Source organism: Antechinus flavipes, chromosome 2 (genome assembly GCF_016432865.1).
Source record: "Antechinus flavipes isolate AdamAnt ecotype Samford, QLD, Australia chromosome 2, AdamAnt_v2, whole genome shotgun sequence".
In the NCBI taxonomy this organism is placed as follows: Eukaryota; Metazoa; Chordata; class Mammalia; order Dasyuromorphia; family Dasyuridae; genus Antechinus; species Antechinus flavipes.
In genome coordinates this window covers 673,905,164-673,926,203 of record NC_067399.1, presented here as the reverse complement: position 1 = coordinate 673,926,203, position 21,040 = coordinate 673,905,164, and the positions used below count along the sequence as shown (strand labels likewise).

Sequence of the window (21,040 nt, the reverse complement as noted above, 5' to 3'; positions counted from 1 at the left end):
TCACCAAGGCAGGGACAAGACTCTTCTCAAGACCCTCCTGGATAGGACAGCTCCAATCTGCTTAATCTCAGGGTCAGACTATCAACCATACTCTTAAAGAAGAACAATGACATAGCACACGGATTATGATTCTGCAATCAAAATAGATTGAAACAACATTAAAAATAACTATAACTAAGCTGTGTCTGTCCAATCTGAGGTCCCTCAGTGCTCTACAATCACTTCTGGTGCAGCCTTGTGTACGTATGTATAGGTAGATAAGAGACAGCCAGACAGAAGTAATAATCATTTGCAAAAGAACACTTCTAGGCACCATTACCTTGGGCAAGAAGGGAAGTCAAAAATCTACTGTGCAGTCAAAGAACCCATCCAGATACTGAAGACTAAAGGCAACTTTTGGAGAGTGAGTTTGTCTCCCTGGCTGCTGCTTCTAGTTTGGCCTGCTCATCCCATGCTGTGCCACTGATTTCTCTTCCTGCCTGAGACAGCCGGGCCAGGCCGCTAGAATTGCTGTGCCCACAGCTGAGATCCAAATGCTGTATTTTTCCTTGAGGATACCTGTGATTTCATCAGTATGAGGTTCTTCTGGATGAGCAGATTTGTCTCGGCTGTTCCCCGACAATTGGACAGTGGTCCACTACCGCACGCTGCCAGGGTCTTCTAGTCTCTTAATGTAATCTGGATATATTTGCTTTTAATATTTCAAGGCTCCCTGTTACTCACTGAAAACCCCCAAGACCCTAACAGACTATCGTTTGCCACCTGGTGGTGAACCAGTAAAGTGATGGTACAGGTTAGATGGACTCTCTTGGGCTGCCTTGAAAAACCTCACTTTCCTTTCTAACACACAATTTCCATGGAAAACTATGTTCTGAATCCTAGATAGCCATTTTGCAAATGAAAAGGATCAAAACTTAGCATTTTCAACTTAGTTTTTTGTTTGTTTTTTCATCTTTTTTTCCCCATTTGATTTGACTCTTTTTGCACAATATGATAAATATGGAAATATATTTAATAAAACTGCACATATTTAACCAATATCAGATTGCTTGGGTTCTTGAAAATAGGAGATGAGAGGGGGGGATGAGGGGGAGAGAGAGAGAGAGAGAGAAAGAGAGAGAGAGAGAGGAAGGGAGAGAAGAGAAGAGAGAGAGAAAGAGAGCAAGGGAGGGAAGGAGGAAGGGAGGAAGAAAAAAATTGTGGAACAATAGTTATTTTTTTAATAATAGCTTTTCATTTTTCCAAATATATGCAAAAATAGTTTTCAACATTGACCTTTGAAAAATCTTGTGTTCCAAATTTTTTTCCTTTCCCCCTGCCCAGACAGCAAACAATCCACTATAGGTTAAACACATGCAACTTTTTTTAGACATATATTTGTCATGCCGCACAAGAAAAGCACAGCAAAAGGGGGAAAAACACAAGAAAGAAAAAAGAACAAGCAAACAAACACCACCACTAAAAAAAAAGGGGTGGGGAGTAGTACTACACTTTGATCCACATTCAGTCCCCACAGTTCTCTCTCTGAATGCAGATGACTCTCTCCATCACAAGTCTATTGGAATTGCTCCAAATCACCTCACTGTTGAAAAGAGCTACATCCACCAGAATTGATCATCGTATAATCTTGCTGTTGCTGTGTACGTTTTCCTGGTTTTACTTACTTCACTTGTCATCAGTTTATGTAAGTCTCTCCAGGCCTTTCTGACATCATACTGCTGATTGTTTCTCATAGAACAATAATATTTCATTATTCAGTCGTTCTCCAACTGATGAACATTCACTCAATTTCCAGTTTCTTGATACTACAAAAAAGGCTGCCATAAACATTTTTGCACATGGGGTCCTTTTCCCTCTTTTAATCTCTTTTACATCAGTAGAGACACTACTAGATTGAAGAGTATGCACAGTTTGATAGCTTTTTAGGACACAGATTCTAATTGCTCTCCAGGATGGTTGGATCAACTCCATTAACAGCGTATTAGTGTCCTAGTTTTCCCACATCCCCTCCAAAATTCATCATTATCTTTTTCTATCATCTTAGCCAATCTGAGAGCTTTGAAGTGATAGCTCAGAGTTTTCTTAATTTGCACTTCTCTAATCAATAGCGACTTAATGCATTTTTTCATGTGACTAGAAATGGCTTTAATTTCTTTGTCTGAAAATTGTTTGTTCACATAAGTTGATCAATTGGGGAATGCCTTGTATTCTTGCAAATTTGAGTCAATTCTTACTATATTTTACAAATAAGGACATTATCAGAAACACTGGATATAAAAAAAAAATTTGTAGCTTTCTGCTTCCTTTTTAATCACGGTTGTTTTGGTTTGTAATTTTTAACCTTTTTAATTTAATGTAATCAAAATGATCCATTTTGCATGTCATAATATTCCCTACTTTTTTTTGGCCATAAATAACTTCTTCCCTTGGAACAAAAAAAATCTTACAAAAATGAATGTTGAAAACTATCTTTACATGTATTTGGGAAATAAAATACTATTGAAAATTGTTTTTTAAAAAAAGGATCTGCATATAGAAAAATATTTAGAGTAGCTCTTTTTTTGTGACAGTAAAGAATTAGAAACTAAGGGGAAGAAGGAAAGAGATGTTTGTCTATCAAGTGGGGAATGATTGAACAAACTGTGGTATATAAAATAATGGAATACTCTTGTGCTGTAAGAAATGATGAAAAGGGAGGTTTCAGAATAATCTGGGAAAACCAGTATAACTGATGCAGAAAAATGCAGAATAGAAACAGAAACATAATTTATACAAAAACAACACTATAAAGATAAAAAACTTGGAAAGAATGAAGAATGCTGATCAACACAATAATCAAAGTGATTTCAAAAGACAGATGAGGAAGGCTGCTATTGACCAACTGACATCGAGGTAAAGGACATTTAGGAGATATGGCAAATGGGCTATATTTTGCCTGACTATGCATATTTGATAAAGGTTTTGTGTTTCTTCAATGGAGAGACAGAAGAGAAAAAAGTGAACTCAAACGTTTTATTTAATAATTAGTTTATCCAGCTGTCAAGAATAAGTCACATACTACTGTTCATTCGAATCCCTTTTTAGAAGACCCATTCATTAAATGGAAAAGAAGCAGAAGCACAAAGCTTCCAAGTTGGCCAGCACTAAATCAAGCTTCTCACAATGTCTCTCACTTTAGAAGTTGTGTCTGAGCAACTAACATAACTGCAAAATGAACACTTACCTTAGCATCATCTGTGTCAAAGACATCGCACCAGGGGGACTGAATGTCTCTAATAGCCAGGTCAAATGAACAGGAAAAAAAAGCAACTTGGATTAAATCTGGTGAAAGAAAGCAAAATGTTTTGAGTTATAATTTTTTGCTATTAAAAAAGTAGAATGTCAATTTTTTTTGTAAAATAAAAGGGTTGGACTCGATCACTAAAGTCTTTCCAATTCTGAAATTCTATGATTCTGTAAGTTGTACTAAAAGCAAGGCTTTTTTTTCTACTGGGATCAATAAAAAATGGAAAGTTAAATTAAGGGTCAAATTCATGGCTAAAAACAAAAACAAACCACAGCTTAATTTTTTTATTTTTAATGATAATTATATACACAAATAGAAAGAGTGAGAGAAAGAGAGACACATACACAAAGAGACAAAAAGGGGAGACCACCTAAGAGACTATTACAACAGGTCAAGTTTAGATGAGAACTTGAATCAAGATGTTATCTGCAAAAACAGATATTTCGAAAATCGATCTGCTAGTCATCAAAGGTAGAATTAAGAAGGATGGAGGGAGAAGGAATTCATTAAAACTACCAAGATGAGGAGTAGGGGTGATTAAGAAAATTAAAGTTATCAGAAATGAAAGTTAAAAATTCAGTGACTTAGTCTTTTATTACTAAGGAAGTTATAATGCTGAAAATTTGCGCCCAATTCTATTTTTGATCTCTAAATTGCTGATCTACTGACAACTTTTATTTATTCTAACATATGTATAATGTGTTGTTTTGGAAAAAAAAGAGCAACTAATAGATTGTGATACGAGGTTTTTATTATATATGATAAGTACCAATATTCACAAATCTATTTTGTCAATATTATGATGGGCATATAGCTGGGCAAACTGTAACATCTATGGAGAGCTAAAGAACATTTTAACATTTTCAAGAGATCTAAAGTATAAGTGCATTTATCACATCTTCACTTGACCTTCATTTCATTCATATTTACCAAATCCTCTTCACTTCAGGACTAAACCAAAGTAATGGGAACCAATCCCCTACTATCATTTCCAAGAATGATTTGAGTTCTAGAATTATCTCAAGTATTTCTTCATACAATAAAGGTTTTTATTTATCCAGCTGGCATGTATTAAATTTGACCTCAGGGGAGTAAAATGTCATCAAAGCATTTAATAAATTTTATAGCACTTTACAAAAATGCCCATTTTTATATTTACACTGGACTATTTATATATACAGGTAGAATTCCATTTAAAGAACAAAATGATAAACACACAGTTCTGTGTAAAAAAAAAAAAAGACGTCTCCATTTACAAAAATGCTACTCCCTTTTTGTAGTGGCAAGGGATTGAAAATTGACTAAGATGTCTATCTGTTGGGGAATGGCTGAATAAATTATGGAATATAATGCAGTATTATTGTTCTATAAGAAACGATAAACAGGCTGATTTCAGAAAAGTCTGGAAAGATTTATATGCACTGACGTTGAGTGACGTAAGGAGAACCAGAAGAACATTGCACACAGTAATAGTAAGATCATGTATTGATCTTTGAGGGACTTGACTCTTCTCAGCAATGTGGTAATTCAAGACAATTTCAATAGATTTTGAATGGAAAATGCCAACCACATCCATCCATGTGCCTCCACATAGAACTATGGAGACTGAATGTGGATAGAAGCATAGTACTTTTACCTTTTTTGTTTGTTTGCTTTTTCTTTCTCATGGTGTCTGATTTTTCTTGTACAACATGACAAATGTGGAAATGTTAAAGAAAATTTTAATGCTGCTGTATTAGGATTTTTAAAGGAAAAATTGTGTGTAAGAAATTCTTCCCTATATAGCAGCCAAACTATTGAATAGTTACTTTACTTTCAACATATTTACCATATTTTGATTCCTAAACAACAGTTAAACTTTGAAGAACATTTTCAGAAGGCTACAGTGGGGAAAGGGGTGGTGTTTCTGAGAGGGCAAACAGTGAGTGCTTCTTCTTGGAAGGAGAAAGCCAAGTGACATCATGTATATCAGTGCTGTGAAATTCAAAGAGGAAAAGGGTCATTAAACTATATATAAGGGTCCAATATGTGGGCCCATATTTCTTGGGTTATCACACATTAACATCATCTGTGGTCAGGTGCATTATTATTTATGACATTAAACATTTCTCAATCCCAGTGACCCAGTTCAGGAGTGCTGTGCCCAAATCCTTGCTCTAGGTGACAGTTCTCCCAAAACTACATGTTGCTAGAAATGATCAGATATCACCCATCTGCATTTGAAATTTTTTTCTAGAGCTAGAAAGCCTAGTGCACCTCAGTTTACAACTTCACAAGTAGATGTGGCCCAAAGAACTCCTTTCTTCATGATCCTGCATAGCTGACTGTCCACAGATTGTCCTGAGGCTGATATTTCTGCTTTTCAAGCTGGGGTGGGGGTTGGGAGGAGTGGCCTTACAGAGATTTATAGAGATGGTTTCATGCTTCTCTAGCACATCGAGGGAAAACCCTGGAGTCTGGCTTCAATGGAGAGCTAAAGAACTATCATTGTCATTACTGGAGAGATTCTCCACCCCAAAGAGACCAGATTTGCAGAATATAATAATAGAGTACTTTGGGGTTTGGTTTTGCATTTTGACCACTGTGATGATTTCATCCATACAGAGAAATTTCAGTGAAGAAACCTCCTTGACAAATGCAGGCTGGCAGCCATTCTGTAATTTTTAACTTCAGAAAAGAGCCCGGGGCAGGAAAAGCTTGAGCCACCCAGTGGCAGTCTGGTGCAGGAGACAAAGTCAGGGAAACACGGATTCACATCTTACCTCTGAAACGTCCCTGCTGGGTGACTCCGTTAAGAGTAAGAGTAATAAATAATAACAATGCACTTATTGCTAGCCTTTCTAAAACCACCAATTTCAGCATGGATTCAAGGGAGATTTAGGGAGGTGCCATGATCTTAGAAAAGTACAAAATTTAATAGAAGGGAAGAGGTGAGAGGATGGGAACAAAGAGAGGGAGTTCTCAAAATTCTATATGTAGAATGAGAGGAAGCTGGTGTAAGGAAGAATGGCACAACCAAACTACAGGGCATTCTAACCTCAGGAAGGACATTGCATACAACAAAGGGACTATGAGGCCTTCTAGAAACTCCTTTACTGAACTTTACTATCACTGAGTGTCACATCAAAGTGATTTCAAAATATTTTATCTTCTTAAGAGCAAAAAGATCTCTCCCCTAAGTTTTTTTTGGTCCCCTTTGAACTAAAATTCCACTCTTGCAACAAATTCCAAATTAGAGAGCCTGAACTCTTGAGAATGACTACCAAGTAATTGTTTGTAGTTGGGAATTAATTCCTTGGCACCTCACAGAGAAAACCCGTTTCCTCATGTTCCCCTTCAGGACGTCAGAGTCATGTTAGAAAGGTGGATCCTCCTCAGTATCACTTTCTCCTATATGATAAATTCCTCACTGGTCTTCCTGCTTTTTTCAGCTCTTACTATCCACTCTTGCTCAATCATTATCTTAATCTACCACTCCAACCTTAATATTTCTGTACTCCACCACCCATCGTGACGTCTTACTGCCCATCAAGTAGGAACATCTTATAAATAGCCAACTTTTCTAACCTTTTTTCCCACTATCTCCCTTCACGTGCTCCTGCCAAATCCCACATTTGTCATGGATCACCCTCATCATCTCTAATTAGTGCAATCTTTCCTTTTCCTTAAGGCCAGACTCAGTTACAACCTCCAAGTAGGCTGAAAATCATCTCTCAATTGGAAACTGACTGGAAGCTCATCAATTGGGAATGGCTAGATAAATTGTGGTATATGAATATAATGAAATTCTACTATTCTATAAGAAATGATGGGCAGGCTGATTTCAGAAAAGCTTGGAAAGACTTACATGAACTGATGCTGAGTAAAGTAAATGAAACCACAATATTTTACGCAATAAAATTGTGATGATGAATTATGACAGACTTAGTGAGCAGTACTATGATCCAAGATAATTCCAAAAGATTGGTTTGGAAAATGCTATCTACATCTAGAGAAAGAATTATGCAGACTGAATATAGAGCAAAGCTTACTGTTTTCACATTTTTAAAAATTATTTCATTCTTGTGGTTTTTTCTTTTTGTTTTGATTTTGATTTTACAATATAACAAATATGGAAGTATGTTTAAAGTGACTGTACATGTATAACCTATATCAGATTGCTTGCTGTCTGGGGGAGGTAAGAGGTAAGGAAGGGAGGAAGGGAGAAAAAAAATTTGCAACTCAAAAATATTACAGAAGTGAATGTTGAAAACTATGTTCGCATGTAATTGGAGAAAATAAAACAGTACTAAGTGTGGGGGAAAGTCATCTCTCCCTCCTCCTTTTTCTCAAAGTATTTTATCTGGAACTCACCTTTGCACCATCTTATCTCTGTAATTTCCTCCCCATCAATGACGGCCCTACCATTCAACTACCTATATTTCCTCATAACCTTATCATCCTTGATTTCTCCCTCTGCTCTAATTCATCTGGCCAAACAATTACCAAATTCTATTTCCCAAATCACTCATAAAGATCCTGATCTTCCCACCCGACTTTGGGGACACATAAACATCATCACAATTCAGACACTCAGCACCTACCACCTGGACCATATAAAAGATGTCTCTACCTCTTATCTCTTCCCACATCAATCAACCCAATACACTACTGCAAAACTGGAGGTCTAAAAACCAACTGCTTGCTATGGCAATCACAGGTTTCCAATCTTTTCTCTTTTTACCATTGCTTAAGCACTCCAACTGGATCACTACCCAGCCCCCCAACCATCCAATCCTTTCTAGTCTACAAGGCTTACTCAGGCTCTTCCTTGCAAAACACTGTCCATTAGATATCTCCTCCCCCTCACACGCTAGAGTCAGGCCATTTTATATTCCATTTGCCCATTTGTAACACACTAACCCTCCGTGTTATATTTATATGTATCCATATTTCCCTAATATAATTTACCCTCCTTAAGGAAAAAGGCTGTCTTATTTCTCTTTGTGCCTCCTTGGGCCCTCACAACAGTGCTACTGAATAAATAAGGGTTCAATAAATGTGTGTTAATTGAATGGATAAGTGCTCTTTCCGAAGGCTATTTGCTATCAAAAAGTATTTTCCTTAAATATAAATGCCTACAAAAATTAAGATATAAGATTTCTAAATAAAAATTACATTAGCGAATTTCTAGTGAATCCAGAAAATGTATTTACTTTCAAGTTCTTTAATAGGAACAATCCTGAATCTCACCTAGTACTAAGAAAGCTATGGAGGCAGCACAAAGTTCAACAGTTTAACATGAATATAGTGAGGAGCTGAGAGAAGAGAACAGTTGTTTAGGGTAAAAATGGATTAACTCTTGAGGTAAAGAGTACTGAGATCTCTGGTGATTGACTCTTGAACTTCCAGCCTAGGAAGGATAAGAAAATCCAGTTTTCTAAAATAAGTAGATAAATGAATGAAAAAATGACCAAAAAAAAAAAAAAAAGAAAAAGAAAGGATTAGCTCTGCAGGCTTCCTTGCTCATGTAGGAAATTAACAATATTTGATATTTAAAACACAAATAACTATAAATGGGGACTTTACCTGCATTTAAATCACTTGTTGGCACCTGCAAAATAGCTGCAACTTTTTTAATAATCTCCTGCATTTCTGGTCCATTTTTGAAGGCTTCTACCTGATGAAGAGCTGAATCATTCTTTTCCACCTCAACTTGGAACTTTTCACAATGATCAAAGAACCTCATAAGTTTATCATTTATCTTAGGTGGCCCAAATTCCATATCTGAAAGAAAAAACAAGAAAGGCAAGTCTTACAGGTAGGTACTGACATTTAAAATAGTTTCAGTGTAAACAGTGAAAGCCAAAAATCTATTTATTTGAATGACTGGATTAAATATTTACAGCTAATAGAAGAGCTCAAAATAGGAAATTTAACAATCCCTCTATTTGTAATCATTGTGGCTTATTTATTCATCTGGTGCAACACAGACGAGCGAGGTGCTTTTGAAGTGCACTGAGATCATAGAAGATATGTATACTCTCTTTCAACAGACAGATGCTCCCCCCTACCAATCTTATCTCAGTGTCTCAGCATGGCACGGAAACATAAGTTTTGAAGGGTATGGCAGGTTCTACCCCGATATCTGGCCAGGATAAGACCTGATGGTTGCTGAAGCAGCCATCTCCCTGGTAGTTCCTGGGGGTTGCGGCTGTAAGGATTTTGTGGCCTCCAGACCGAGTACATTACCAGAGGTGATTTACCAGTTTTTCCTTTCTTAGTTACCAGGAATTCTAAGGAATATCAATATTATTGATAGGCTCAAAGACAAAAGTGATATAAAAATATTAATTCATTCCTGATAAGATTAATATCACCTTCATTTCTGGCAACCAGGAAAGATCCCAGACCTTTAATTGCAACAAGGATGCTGAGTAGTTCTCAAGAAATAATAGATTTCTTTGAAAAAAGAAAGCAGTTTTTCCTAAGATGATTTCTTTTTCTATCAAGATTAAAGTGAAAAAAGATGGCCTAGCCATGAAGATCTCAAAATGTATTATATATAAGGTGCTTTTTCTATCAAGATTAAAGTGAAGAAAGATGGCCTAGCCATGAAGATCTCAAAATGTATTATATATAAGGTGCTAATTATCAAAACAATCTGATCCTGACAGAGAAATGGGGTGGAGGATAAGTGGAATAGATTAGGTACATAATATATATAGTAGGTAAAAGCTATAGTGATATAGTATTCGATAGATACAAAGATCAAAACTTTTGGGACAAGAACTCAATACCTGACAAAAACTGTGACTGGGACGGCGTGATGGAATACTACTGCACTTTAAGAAGTGATAAATAAGCAAGATGGCTTATGAAAAAAGACTTACATGAATTGATACAAAGTACTGAGAAGGATACCAGGAGAACATTGCACATAGTTACCAGCAACATCGTACAATGTCTTGCATGACTATACATGTAGGGAGGGGAAAACACCTCCCCTGGGAATCCCACTCCATCCTGTCTTGTTTCATACTGGCTGCTTCGCTGCTGCCTACAAATCCATCCAAGTCTATCTTCTCCAACCTTAAAAAAAAAAACCCTCTGGATCTCTGCCCCTCCTCTCTCTCCCCTCCCCCCCCCCCCCCCCATTCTACCTCTTCTCTTTCCCCCTGCATGTCTCCTTGACATGGTCTATACATGTACAGTCGAATGAACCACACTGACTCCATCTTTGGGCTCAATGCTAGCTTAGTTCCCTTTCCATTCAATTAGGTCTTGTGAGAAAACTTTATTCAATTATGGGAACTGTGAGAAACTGTATTGAATTGTTTGAAGCTAGCCCTGTGAGGTTGGGAAGCTGGCTGCTTAGAGAGCCTTAACAGAATACCACGAGAGGAAAAGATACTGATAAATGCTGAAGGGGATGTGAGAAAACTGGGACACTAATGCATTGTTGGTGAAGTTGTGAGATGATCTAACCATTTTGGAGAGCAATCTGGAACTATGCCCAAAGGGCTATCAAACTGTACATATCCTTTGACCCAGCAGTGCCATTCCTGGGTCTGTATCCCAAGGAAATCATAAAGGAAGGAAAAAGACCCACATGTGCAAAAATATTTGTAAGCAGCTCTCTTTATGGTAGCAAAGAATTGGAAAAGGAGCAGAGGCTCATCAACTGGGGAATGGCTGAAGAATGGTACATGAAGGTAATGAAATATAATTCTATAAAAATGAAGCTGATTTTAGAAAGGCCTGGAAAGATTTACATGAACTGATGCTGAGCTAAATCACTGCACACAATAACAGCAAAAATGTGTAATGATCAACTATGAAAGACTTGGTTCTTTTTTCAGTGGTTTGGTGATCCAAAGCAATCCCAATAGACTTTGGACAGAAAATGCCATCTGCATCCAGAAAAGCATCTAAAGAGGCTGAATGTAAATCAACATATACTATGTTCACTTCTTTTTCCTGTTTTTCTTTAAGCTCCCCCGTGGTTTTTCCCTTTTGCACTGATTTTTCTCTCCCAATATGTCATAAAGCATGTGTATTAAAAATAAATAAATTTACTGAGAGAGAGAGATCCTTAAGCAAGGATCTAGTTATGCTGACCAGAAACCCAGTCAGATCCAAAAACTGATGTAAGGAGTCTTTTTAACAATTGTACATGTGAAGTAACCGACATGACTTATCTGAAAATGTGATCATACTGGTCAGTCACTTACAGTTTCCATGTTCCTTTGATTGTTCACAGATGGAGAGGGAGAAAAACATTTCTTTTTCTGGAAACTATACATGTTGGCTCTCCCCCTTCCAACTTGCAGAAGTCTGTAATCTTTCCTCCAATTAGGAATCAAATGGTACCATCTTGTATCCTGGTTTCTCTCCTGTTAATTGTTCTGTCTTCCTGGGTATTTGGGGTCCAGAGCTAAGCTGAAGAGGCCTGGTCTTGATCTGTTTGGTAACTGGTACATACTGCTTAATGAACAGCTATGCTCAGAAGCTCAAACCTTTGTTTCCTCAGTTATTTTAGATTTCACAAATTACAAACCTCACGTTCCTTCCAAACTTTTAGTTCACCTTTCCTCCTATTCACATGCTGCTGACCAAAACTGGAGAAAATCATAAAATCATGCTCATGGGATCCACAATTCACATCACACTATCTCAACTAGGCCTACAAAACAGCAAGGGGAATCTAAGACGGCTTCCTTCTCAACTAATTGTCCCACTCACCACCAAACCTTGTCCTGTCTCCTCAGGGATTCTGCGTCTGCTCTGACCCCTAACTGAGATCCCAAGTAACTTGAACACAACTACTAAGGACTCCCTTTCTACCCCTTCTACTTGTCAAGGAAAACCCCTCCCCTGGGGATCCCACTCCATCCTGTCTTGTATCATACCGGCTGCTTCGCTGCTGCCTACAAATCCATCTAAGTCTATCTTCTCCAACCTTAAAAAAACAAAACAAAAACCCTCTGGATCTGACACCCCCCCCCCCCAATTCTGCCTCTTCTCTTTCCCCCTCCATGTCTCCTTGACAAGGACTTCAATGCCTCCACTTATTTTCCCCTCCCTTTCTGAACTCTCAGCAGTCTGGTTCATCATTCATCTGAAACTGTTCTCTCAACTACTGCCAAGTACCATGCTTACAAAGAAAGGGCAAAACATACAATAAAATCCAGAGCTGAGTTTAATGGGGGAGAAAACTGCAAACACTTGTCTACACCCAGCTGTGTAAAACTGGAGATAATCAGCAGAGGGATGGCACCGCCTGAGTCAGAAAGGAAGCCAAGAGGTGGTGAATGGGGAGTGGCAGGGAAGGGGGATGGCCAGTCAAAGTGCCAGGAGTCCAGGGATGGGGGCAGAGAAGGGGAAGACACGAGGACAAAAGTAGCAAAGAATCAGGTTACAAAAGCTTTTTAAAGGCAAAGGTTTTATATTTAATGATGGAAGTAATAAAAAGCCCCTGAAAGGGACTGAGAAGTGGGATGACACGGTCAGACCCGAAGTTTAGGAAGGTCACTGGCAGCTAAGTAGATAATGGAGCCCAGAGTGGGAGACCCTGAGGCCAAAACCAATCAGAAAGCCACCGCAGAAGCCCCAGTATGAGGCAACGAGGGCACTTTGAGGAGGAAGGACAAGGCTTGGCAGCCACAGGTTGACTTCACGACTAACCTCAATGGTACATTAGCCCACTGAGCTAGCAGATGAAACCATCACCCATATTTCCTCCCAAAAAAACAAACAGGGCAGTTTTTCAAGGCAAAAGCAGCTTCTGACTCTAAAGGGTGGAGGACCAAACACTGAAACAGCATGATAAGCCACATCTTCCTATACTGGAACTTCTTATAGCCAATAAAACTAGCAGAGCACAAAGGTGGAATAGAGCAGATAAGGTAAAGAGATGAACTACAGAAGCTGGCAAAGTGTTAGGAGAACACTGAGTCAGGAGTGAGATTAGTACATATGCAGGTTCAAGTAAAATGATCAATACTCTGAACTTGGCAGTCAGGAGGCCTGGTTTCCACCCCAGATCTTCTTCTTAGGGTGCAGCCTGAGGCAGGTGACTTCCCCGCCTTGAGAGTCTGGGTCTACATCCGCCAACCTTACCAGAAAGGCCCCAGTCTGGCTCCCAAATCCTTTCTCACACTCATCAGGCCCTCACTTTTCCAGCAAAGCCATTGCCAAGCTCAACCATGATCCTCCACCTGCCACCTACTGCCTTGGTGCAGCCTGCCCTCCAATGCCCTACATTGAGTCCTTCTCCTCTGCCTCAGAATCCTGCTCTCCCCTCTGGGCTCCCCTCCTCTCCCACCTTCTCTCTTCCCCTCAGTAAAACTGCTCTTCTCTCAAATTCCCTTTCATTTCCTATGCCAGTCTCCTGAAAGAATGTAAGCTCCTCAAGGACAGGAGCGGCTCCCTGTGTCTCCAGCATCTCTAGCACTGTTCTGCATCTACTCTATCTCCTATGTACAGCTACTGCTCAGTTATCTCCACCAGCAGAATGTGGGGAGACCTTCGCTAAGGGCAAGCAACCTGTTTCTCTGCCCTTTGTAAGTTCCATGCTTAGTACAGTGTCTGGCCCAAAGTAAGTACGTAATAAAATGTTTAGTGGCTTCTTGATTTAATAAACGTGTTAATAAACTTAGTGTTCAGGGCCACTTCCAGAGACTAACAAATGACCCAACCACAGCAAGACTCTTAATTACAAGTCCAAGATCATCTACGGAGAATTTATGGGGCAGTGACAAAATCGGGGAAGATAAAAATGCCTGGATGGGATGGAAGCTGCTTATGTGTGATAGAGGCGCCAGGTGGATGAGGTCATAGATTCAAAGTTTATTATGACTACTACTAATAATCATCTTCCTAAGCCTCGGTTTTCTCATCCATAAAATGGAGCTGATCACATTAATAACTATGTTACAGCTTTCTCCAAACAAGCTCATAAACAGGGCAGCCGATGATCTCAGCGTCTCTTCAGTGAATTACAGTCATTTTGCAGATGAGGAAAAAGGATTAGGGGTTCCTAAACTGAGGTCACAGAATTTAAGTGTCGGGATAGAATGCCAGGCCCCCCTCCTCCTCCCCCCTGCCCCCCTCAAGGCCTCGCTGCCCACCCGGACTTGCTCTGGAGCAGGTTCTAGAGTGAGGTACGGGACGTCTTGGCCGGAATGTCCCAAGTGTATTACATGCCTCCGCTATGGCCAGCAGCCACGAGCCCCCTCATCTCACCCCATCAGCCCAGCCTGCGCTAGGCCCGAACGCTCGTAACAAGCAGGGCAGGAAGGCACACGCGCCAGGCTTGCTGAGGCCCTTTCCTCCGACCCTCGCCGAGCCCAAAATGCACTCCCCTGCCGCCGAAGGGGGCCGTGACCGCGGGTCTGGCGGGGCAGGAGCTTTCCAAGCCCCAGCTGACAGCGGGGGCGGTTACCTGCGGGGAGGGATCGTCTCGCCCACAACGGCTCACCCCGCCCAGGGTCTCAGAAAGGGAAACAGAGGCCAGGGAGACCCCCTACCTTCCGGCTCGGGCTCCGGGAGGCCCGGGTGCAGCTGCGCCCAGAGGCCCCGCGCGAAGGCCACGGCACTGTCCACACAGCGCGGCTTGGAACTCGTCACGAGGCGCACGCGGGCCAGGTCGGCGCGATTCAGCAGCGTGGGGAAGCGCGCGGCCAGGCGGGCGGCCAGCAGGCGCATGTCGCGGCGGCCCTTCTCCACGAGCTGCCCATCCATCCAGTCCTCGTAGGCTAGCGGCCAGCCCGCCAGCGCGCCCGTCAGCCCGGGCCCCGCGCGCAGCAAGCCGCGCAGAGCCCGCAGGCGGCTCACCTGCTTGGCCGTGGGGTAACGGGTGCCGTGGCGCACCAGAGCCACGAGCTGCAGCGGCGCGCACGGTCCCGCGGGCGCCCCGGCAGCCGGGCCCGGTCTCGCCACATCCTCATAGCGGCTCTTGGTGCCGAAGTAGGCGCTCAGCGCCGACGCCCTACCCGCGGGCACCCGCTCCGCCAGGGCGCAGGCAGCCGCGCAGGCGAGCAGGACGGCGGCGCCCGGGACCCCGAGTCCCCAGCGCCGCGGCCGCCGCTGCCGCCTGCTCAGAGGGAGCATCGCGACCGGCTTCTCTCGCCGCACTGGCGCTTCCGCGGGGCAGGGCGGGCCTTCCGGGCCCGGGCCAACCGGCTACCGCCCGGGGCGGCGCAGGCGCAAGGACGGCCGCAGGCGGTGTCGGGCTCCGGAGCGCCCGCCCCCGACCCGCCCTCTCCCCGCCCCCGGCCCCGCCTCACGCGGCCACTTCTAGAAATGAGGGTCTTCCAGACACGGGGGTAAACGTCCCGGGCAGCTCGTGCAGGCCCAGGTGGGCTTCCAGACTTGCAATTCCTTATGCGCCCACTCCAAGCCCCGATAGGAGGCTGTTGGTTTGGGAAAGGACCCTTACGAGCCCCCCAGCCCGGCCCGGCCGCCCGTTGAACAAATGAGAAAAAGGGCAGCCGGGCCTTCCATCTCCCGCACCTGCGCCTTTGCCCGGCTGCACACCCCCTCACTTCTGCCCCTTGGCCCCCCGCATTGTGTCCCGCGCCCAGCTCGGGCACCGAGGTCCTGCCCTGGCAAACCTGCAAGAGTTCTGGCTCCTGCATGGACCCCCCTGCGGCGCCCCGTGCTGCCCTGCCCAGAAACGAGGTTAATAACGCAGGGGATGAACTGCTGTCTGGAGCCTTCCTACACCAGGCAGAGATGGACGGTTCGGAACTCGACGTGTCCTCTTCATCTCCGACGCTTTCTTGAGCTTGCTCACGAAGAGCCCGGGGGCCTCGGAACACAGTCTTTCCTTGTCAAAGGAAACTGTAACAAATGCAAGTGATAGTTTCTATTTGCCATCGCTGGAAACAGTAACGATGGGCAGCACAGGCTGGCTACTTTGATGCCCAAGGCTTCCGGGTTACAAAGGGTTAGGCTGGAAGGGTTGAAGGAAAGGGAGGGAGGGGACCATCTCAGGCTTTCGATAGGAGGCTACATAAAATATACTGTATTATATTTAAAAGCTCTGGCTTCTTGTCTGTCTGCAAATGCATATTGTGGGTACGTTCTTATCAGATTACAAGAAAAAAAGAGAGTGAGCTGAAAATAGAGCTTCATGCTGGAGTCACTTAGATACCTGAAAGGGCTGGCCACAACAATCATTCTTAGATCTTGAGATGTCTCTCATGATTAGTTATTCCTTGGGCCAAACAACAGTTCTCTGTCCTATGGGAACAGTCATTGTCTCAAATCTTAGGGGTCACAGCTACCCCGTGGGGTACTGAATGAGAATGCTATAATGGGAAGCAGGGTACAATGCTTGTCAGTGACAAAAAACAGGAATTGTGAACATGTGATGGATGGCACTGGAAAACAAGGGGAGTCAGACTCCTTAGTGACACTGCCAGAGGGTGAGCTCACTCCATGGTGGAAAGGATTACTATTATGCCACACTCAGGGCACATCCTCTACTAAGCCTGAGCTCTGGGAAGGAGGATATCCTTAAAATATTTTGACACCTTATATAATAAAGGAGGGTCTGATTTGGTTTTAACTGGGAACAAGGATTTAAACCAATGTGCTAACTCAGATTCAAATATGAAGACTGAGTTTAAAGAGATGTTTTCTGGTGTACCAATCCTACATCCCACTACATTAATATCTGTCTGCTTTCTTCATTAATTATCTTACCACTCAAGCCTAGAAAGGGACATTTTCAAAGTAAATGTTGGAAAATGCAACCTTCTGACAGAAAGTTCTAATTCCAATATGATTGGCTCCCATTGCAAACGTTTTCCAACTCTACGTATATATATCCAGGCTCAATCTCCCTCCTGAGTGCCAGGCCCACATTTCTAACTGTCTTTTGCACATAGAGATTTGGTTCCATGAACATCTCAAACCTAACATGGCCAAAACATAGAGCTCCTTATCTTTCCCATAGAATTTTCCCCTCCAGCTTTCCTGTTACTGTCAAGGGCCCCAAGGTTCCTTCAGTCACCAAAGCTCCTAACCTGGGTGTCATTCATGTTCAACTCCTCACTCAAACTCACCCCACTGATAATCCCATCCATTGTCTAATCATGTTCTATCTTCATAACCACTCTTGTACATTCTCCTTCTCTGCTTCCACCTTGCAAGCACCACTCTAGGGCAGACCATCACCTCATGCCTGAGGCATTGCAGCAGCCTTAAAATTGGTCTCCTTGCCACTCTAATTTATCTGCTACTCAGCTGCCAAAAACATTTTCCTAAACCACATGTCTGATCATGTCATCTCCCTTATTCAATTAACTCTAGTGACTCCCTATTACCTTCAGCATCCACTAAATATAATTTTAAATCAATCAATCAATAAACATTAAGTGCCTACTATGTTTGAGATACTGTGCTAGGTATGGGGATACAAAAAGAGGCAAGAAATAGTCCCTACCCTCAAGGACCTTGCAATCTTCACTACTTGCCCCGCACCTTTTTTAGCCTTTTCTCCCCTCCATATCTTGCTGTTTCTTGAAAAATCACACCCCACCTCTTCAGCTTTTACTGGCTGTCCCTCAGGCCTACAATATACTCCCCCTCCAACACCAAGCCCTCCTGGCTTCCTTCAAGCCTCAACTCAGCTCCCACCTTCTGCCAGAGACCTTTCCCTCTCTCTTTGCATATTGTCTGCCTCAAAGATGAACTGCTTTCATGAGGGTAGAAATGACTTTTTTTTTTTTTTGCTTTTTTGGAGGTGTCCCCAACACTTAGCCCAGTGTCAGGTACATAGTAAGCCCTTAATAATGGCTAACTTTCCTATTTGTGACCTTTGTTTCCTTAAAGATGTAGTAGGTGTCAATAAGGTTCCCCATTTTTAAAATATAGACTACCCTATTCAACATTTATTGGGCACCTATATGTATAAAGATGGGAGGCCAGGTAATGTGACAAATGAAGGGCTGACCTTCAAGATGGGGAGATCTGCTTTGACTTCTTGCCTTTTCCATGTTAGTTTCATGGCCCTGGGCAATCTCTTGAGGTGCAAGGAATACCCTGTGGCTACAGGTTACAGAATAGTTCTTGTCTTCACTGGTGGTGGGAAGGAGAAGGGGAGTCAAAATAGGGGGAAGTTTCCTAATCCATTAAAATCATAGTTCTAGACCAAAATATGTATGTATACACATATAGACACCCCCCCCCACACACACACAAACATGTCTGTGTACGTGCATATCAGATACAAAAACAAACTAATCACTGCCCCATATTTGACCACTGATGCTTTTTAGTGCATGTCCTGTCTCTCCAAGATCAGCATTGGGGATTGATCTCCAGCCCTATCATTGTATCTGATAGAGGGTGGTAGTGATGTTTACACATTCCTTGTGACTGACCTATTTATTGGCTTTACCCATCATTCTACTGCTCCATTCCAGGACATGTCAGCACAGATTGGGCTAATAGCTTTCCAGGATCCACTGGCATACTGCTGGGAACATTTCATTTCTCCTACACACAGCAACTAGTTCTGAAAGCCTCTCCTGGATAATAGGCAGAGTCCAGTGAACTCTAGAGAACAGATCCCTGAATAGAGGGATAGAACTCTCTTTTAATCTCGACTCAGAGGATGAGGTAGATTTTTAGCCTGACTAAGGCTAATTATGTGACACATGATCCCATTAATGACTCTCTCCCTTGGGAGCTTGCTTCATCCACAGTATCCTCCCTCCCTACTGACGAGTATTTTTATTTTCAGCCTCTAATTACATAATTAAAAATTGAAGGAGAAACTGCTCACTAAAAGAAGATGAGAAAACAGGGTAAGAAGCAGTGACCTCTAGAAAAAAGAGAAGGGGTCGTATGTCTAGAAAAAAGAGTAGGTCTCATAAAGCTCCCTGTTCAGGTTGAAAATGGGTGGCAAAGTGAATGACTACCAAGTGATCCAGTTTCCCAGACTTTCTTACATAAACATATTCATATCCCAGAAGCCTTTTTCTCAATTGCAGTTTTTCTGTCATGTCAGATTTGAAATATTGGACTTAGATGTGATCTTATCTCGTCCCCTCGGGAACACATTTCTGTTTCTTCTTCCAAAACTGTAAAGATGAACTGATGCTTAAAAAAAACATCTTAATTAGTCTGGGTCATAGGAAATTTGGCATGGAGCCTTCTTCATTATCTCACGGCTGCCACATTAGGCAATCAGCTGCCCTGATGCCAAGGAACAGTGAAGCTCTCTTTCTGCCTTCCCCCTGGTCTCCTGGGATTGCCATTTGGGAAGCAGGTACATTTCAAGTATAGATTAGTCTATAAGGCAAAATGTTGTTAGTTCTTGGTTTGTCAGATCTGGAAGGGACCGGGACCTATGTTAAGCTCAAATTTCATGTTACCGATGAGGAAATTGAGGTCTAGGGATGGGTAGATTTTTTTCTTGGGATGCTGCCATTGTGGTGAGAGCATTGTGCTCTCTACCTGCCCAGAAGGCCTTTCCATGATGTTTGTATGGAAAAACTCTCCAATGGCTGTAGAGCTTCCACATCACAACTCCTCCGTGCTGCCTTCGTGCCACAGCACCTGGTGGAATCTCAGTGTTGACCAGATCTATAGTGGGCCTGGAAAGGCACCTCAGGATGTTTTTTCTGACTCCAAGCAGCTTCTCAGCTATCCTGCTCGTGGAGTTCTTCAGCTCGGTCATGCTAGGGTAGGAGTAGAGTGAGTGTCAGGTAGCAGTAAGAGCAGAGCACTGGGCAGGAGGTACAGAAAGATCTTTGGCTTCAGATCTCACCTTGAAGATTCACCACCTTTGCAGCCCGTGGGATTCGGGCAAGGACTTCATCAGCTCCTGCTGTCCTCCAGGCACTGGACTAGCCTTTCATCAGGCTTGAGCAGCTCCACCGGCTCCAAAGGATGAATCCCCACCATAACATAACCATTGAGAAGCCAATCAATATGTCCTTGGAGACTTCTTTGTCCTGTCAAAGCAGCAGAGGTAACTTGAGGATTCCTCTGTTACCCCTGGCTTTACTGGTTCTGCACTGTGAAGTCAAAGAGAACACAGCTAATCCCTCCCCTATGTAACACTCTTTAAAATACTTGAAAACATCTCTGGGATCCCAGAAGCCTCCTCACCTCCAGGATAAAAAGGCACCATTCTGGCCTTTTTTTGGACAGTCATCGATTACCTCTCCTGTTGTTCTAGGAAGGGCCACACAAAGAAGATTCATTCATTCAATCAGTAAGCCTCTAAGAAGCTCCTCCCAAGCACCAGGCACTGGGAGTACAAAGACAAAAAAGAAATATTCCCGACCTTCACAGAGCTTACATTTTAATATTTTGCAACACCACATACTGAATCCAGGACATGCACCAGAGCCCTGATGTCTCTTGAGAATGTCTTCATTAAGAAGCTCCATCCATCTAATCTATCAGCTCCGCATGGTACCATGAGAGTCATTTTCCCACATTTCCATGCCTTGCTTTCTCTCCTGTCTTGTCTAATTCTAATTTTTCTAATTATCTAATTCTTATCTGATTGTCTAATCCTAATTCTAATTCTGTTTTCCAAGAAATGAGACATCTGCAATTAAATAATAAAATCCATGAGATTCTAAACTTCTGGAGGGTAGCTAGGGATGCAGTTTTATACAACTTTGTGTGTCCTATAATATTCACATCAGTGAATATGGCAGGTGCTTTATCTTCATAGAGATTTCTGCTATCAGTGACCTTATTTTTTCCTTCCAAGCCTCCTTTGAAGTATGTAGGGCACACAAG

The 21,040-nt window shown here is 42.3% G+C and overlaps 1 protein-coding gene across 1 annotated transcript in view; it reads right to left on the bottom strand.

Moving 5' to 3' along the window:
* Nucleotides 1-15,473, bottom strand: part of MINPP1 (multiple inositol-polyphosphate phosphatase 1) — a 30,722-nt gene extending 15,249 nt beyond the window's left edge. The window contains exons 1-3 of the mRNA XM_051982641.1: nt 14,797-15,473; nt 8,855-9,052; nt 3,224-3,321 (exon numbers count right to left, since the gene is read on the bottom strand). Coding sequence (XP_051838601.1) covers nt 3,224-3,321; nt 8,855-9,052; nt 14,797-15,379 — 879 coding nt within the window. The 5' untranslated portion in view covers nt 15,380-15,473. The remainder of the gene's footprint in view (nt 1-3,223; nt 3,322-8,854; nt 9,053-14,796) is intronic.
* Between the last annotated feature and the right edge of the window lie 5,567 nt (nt 15,474-21,040).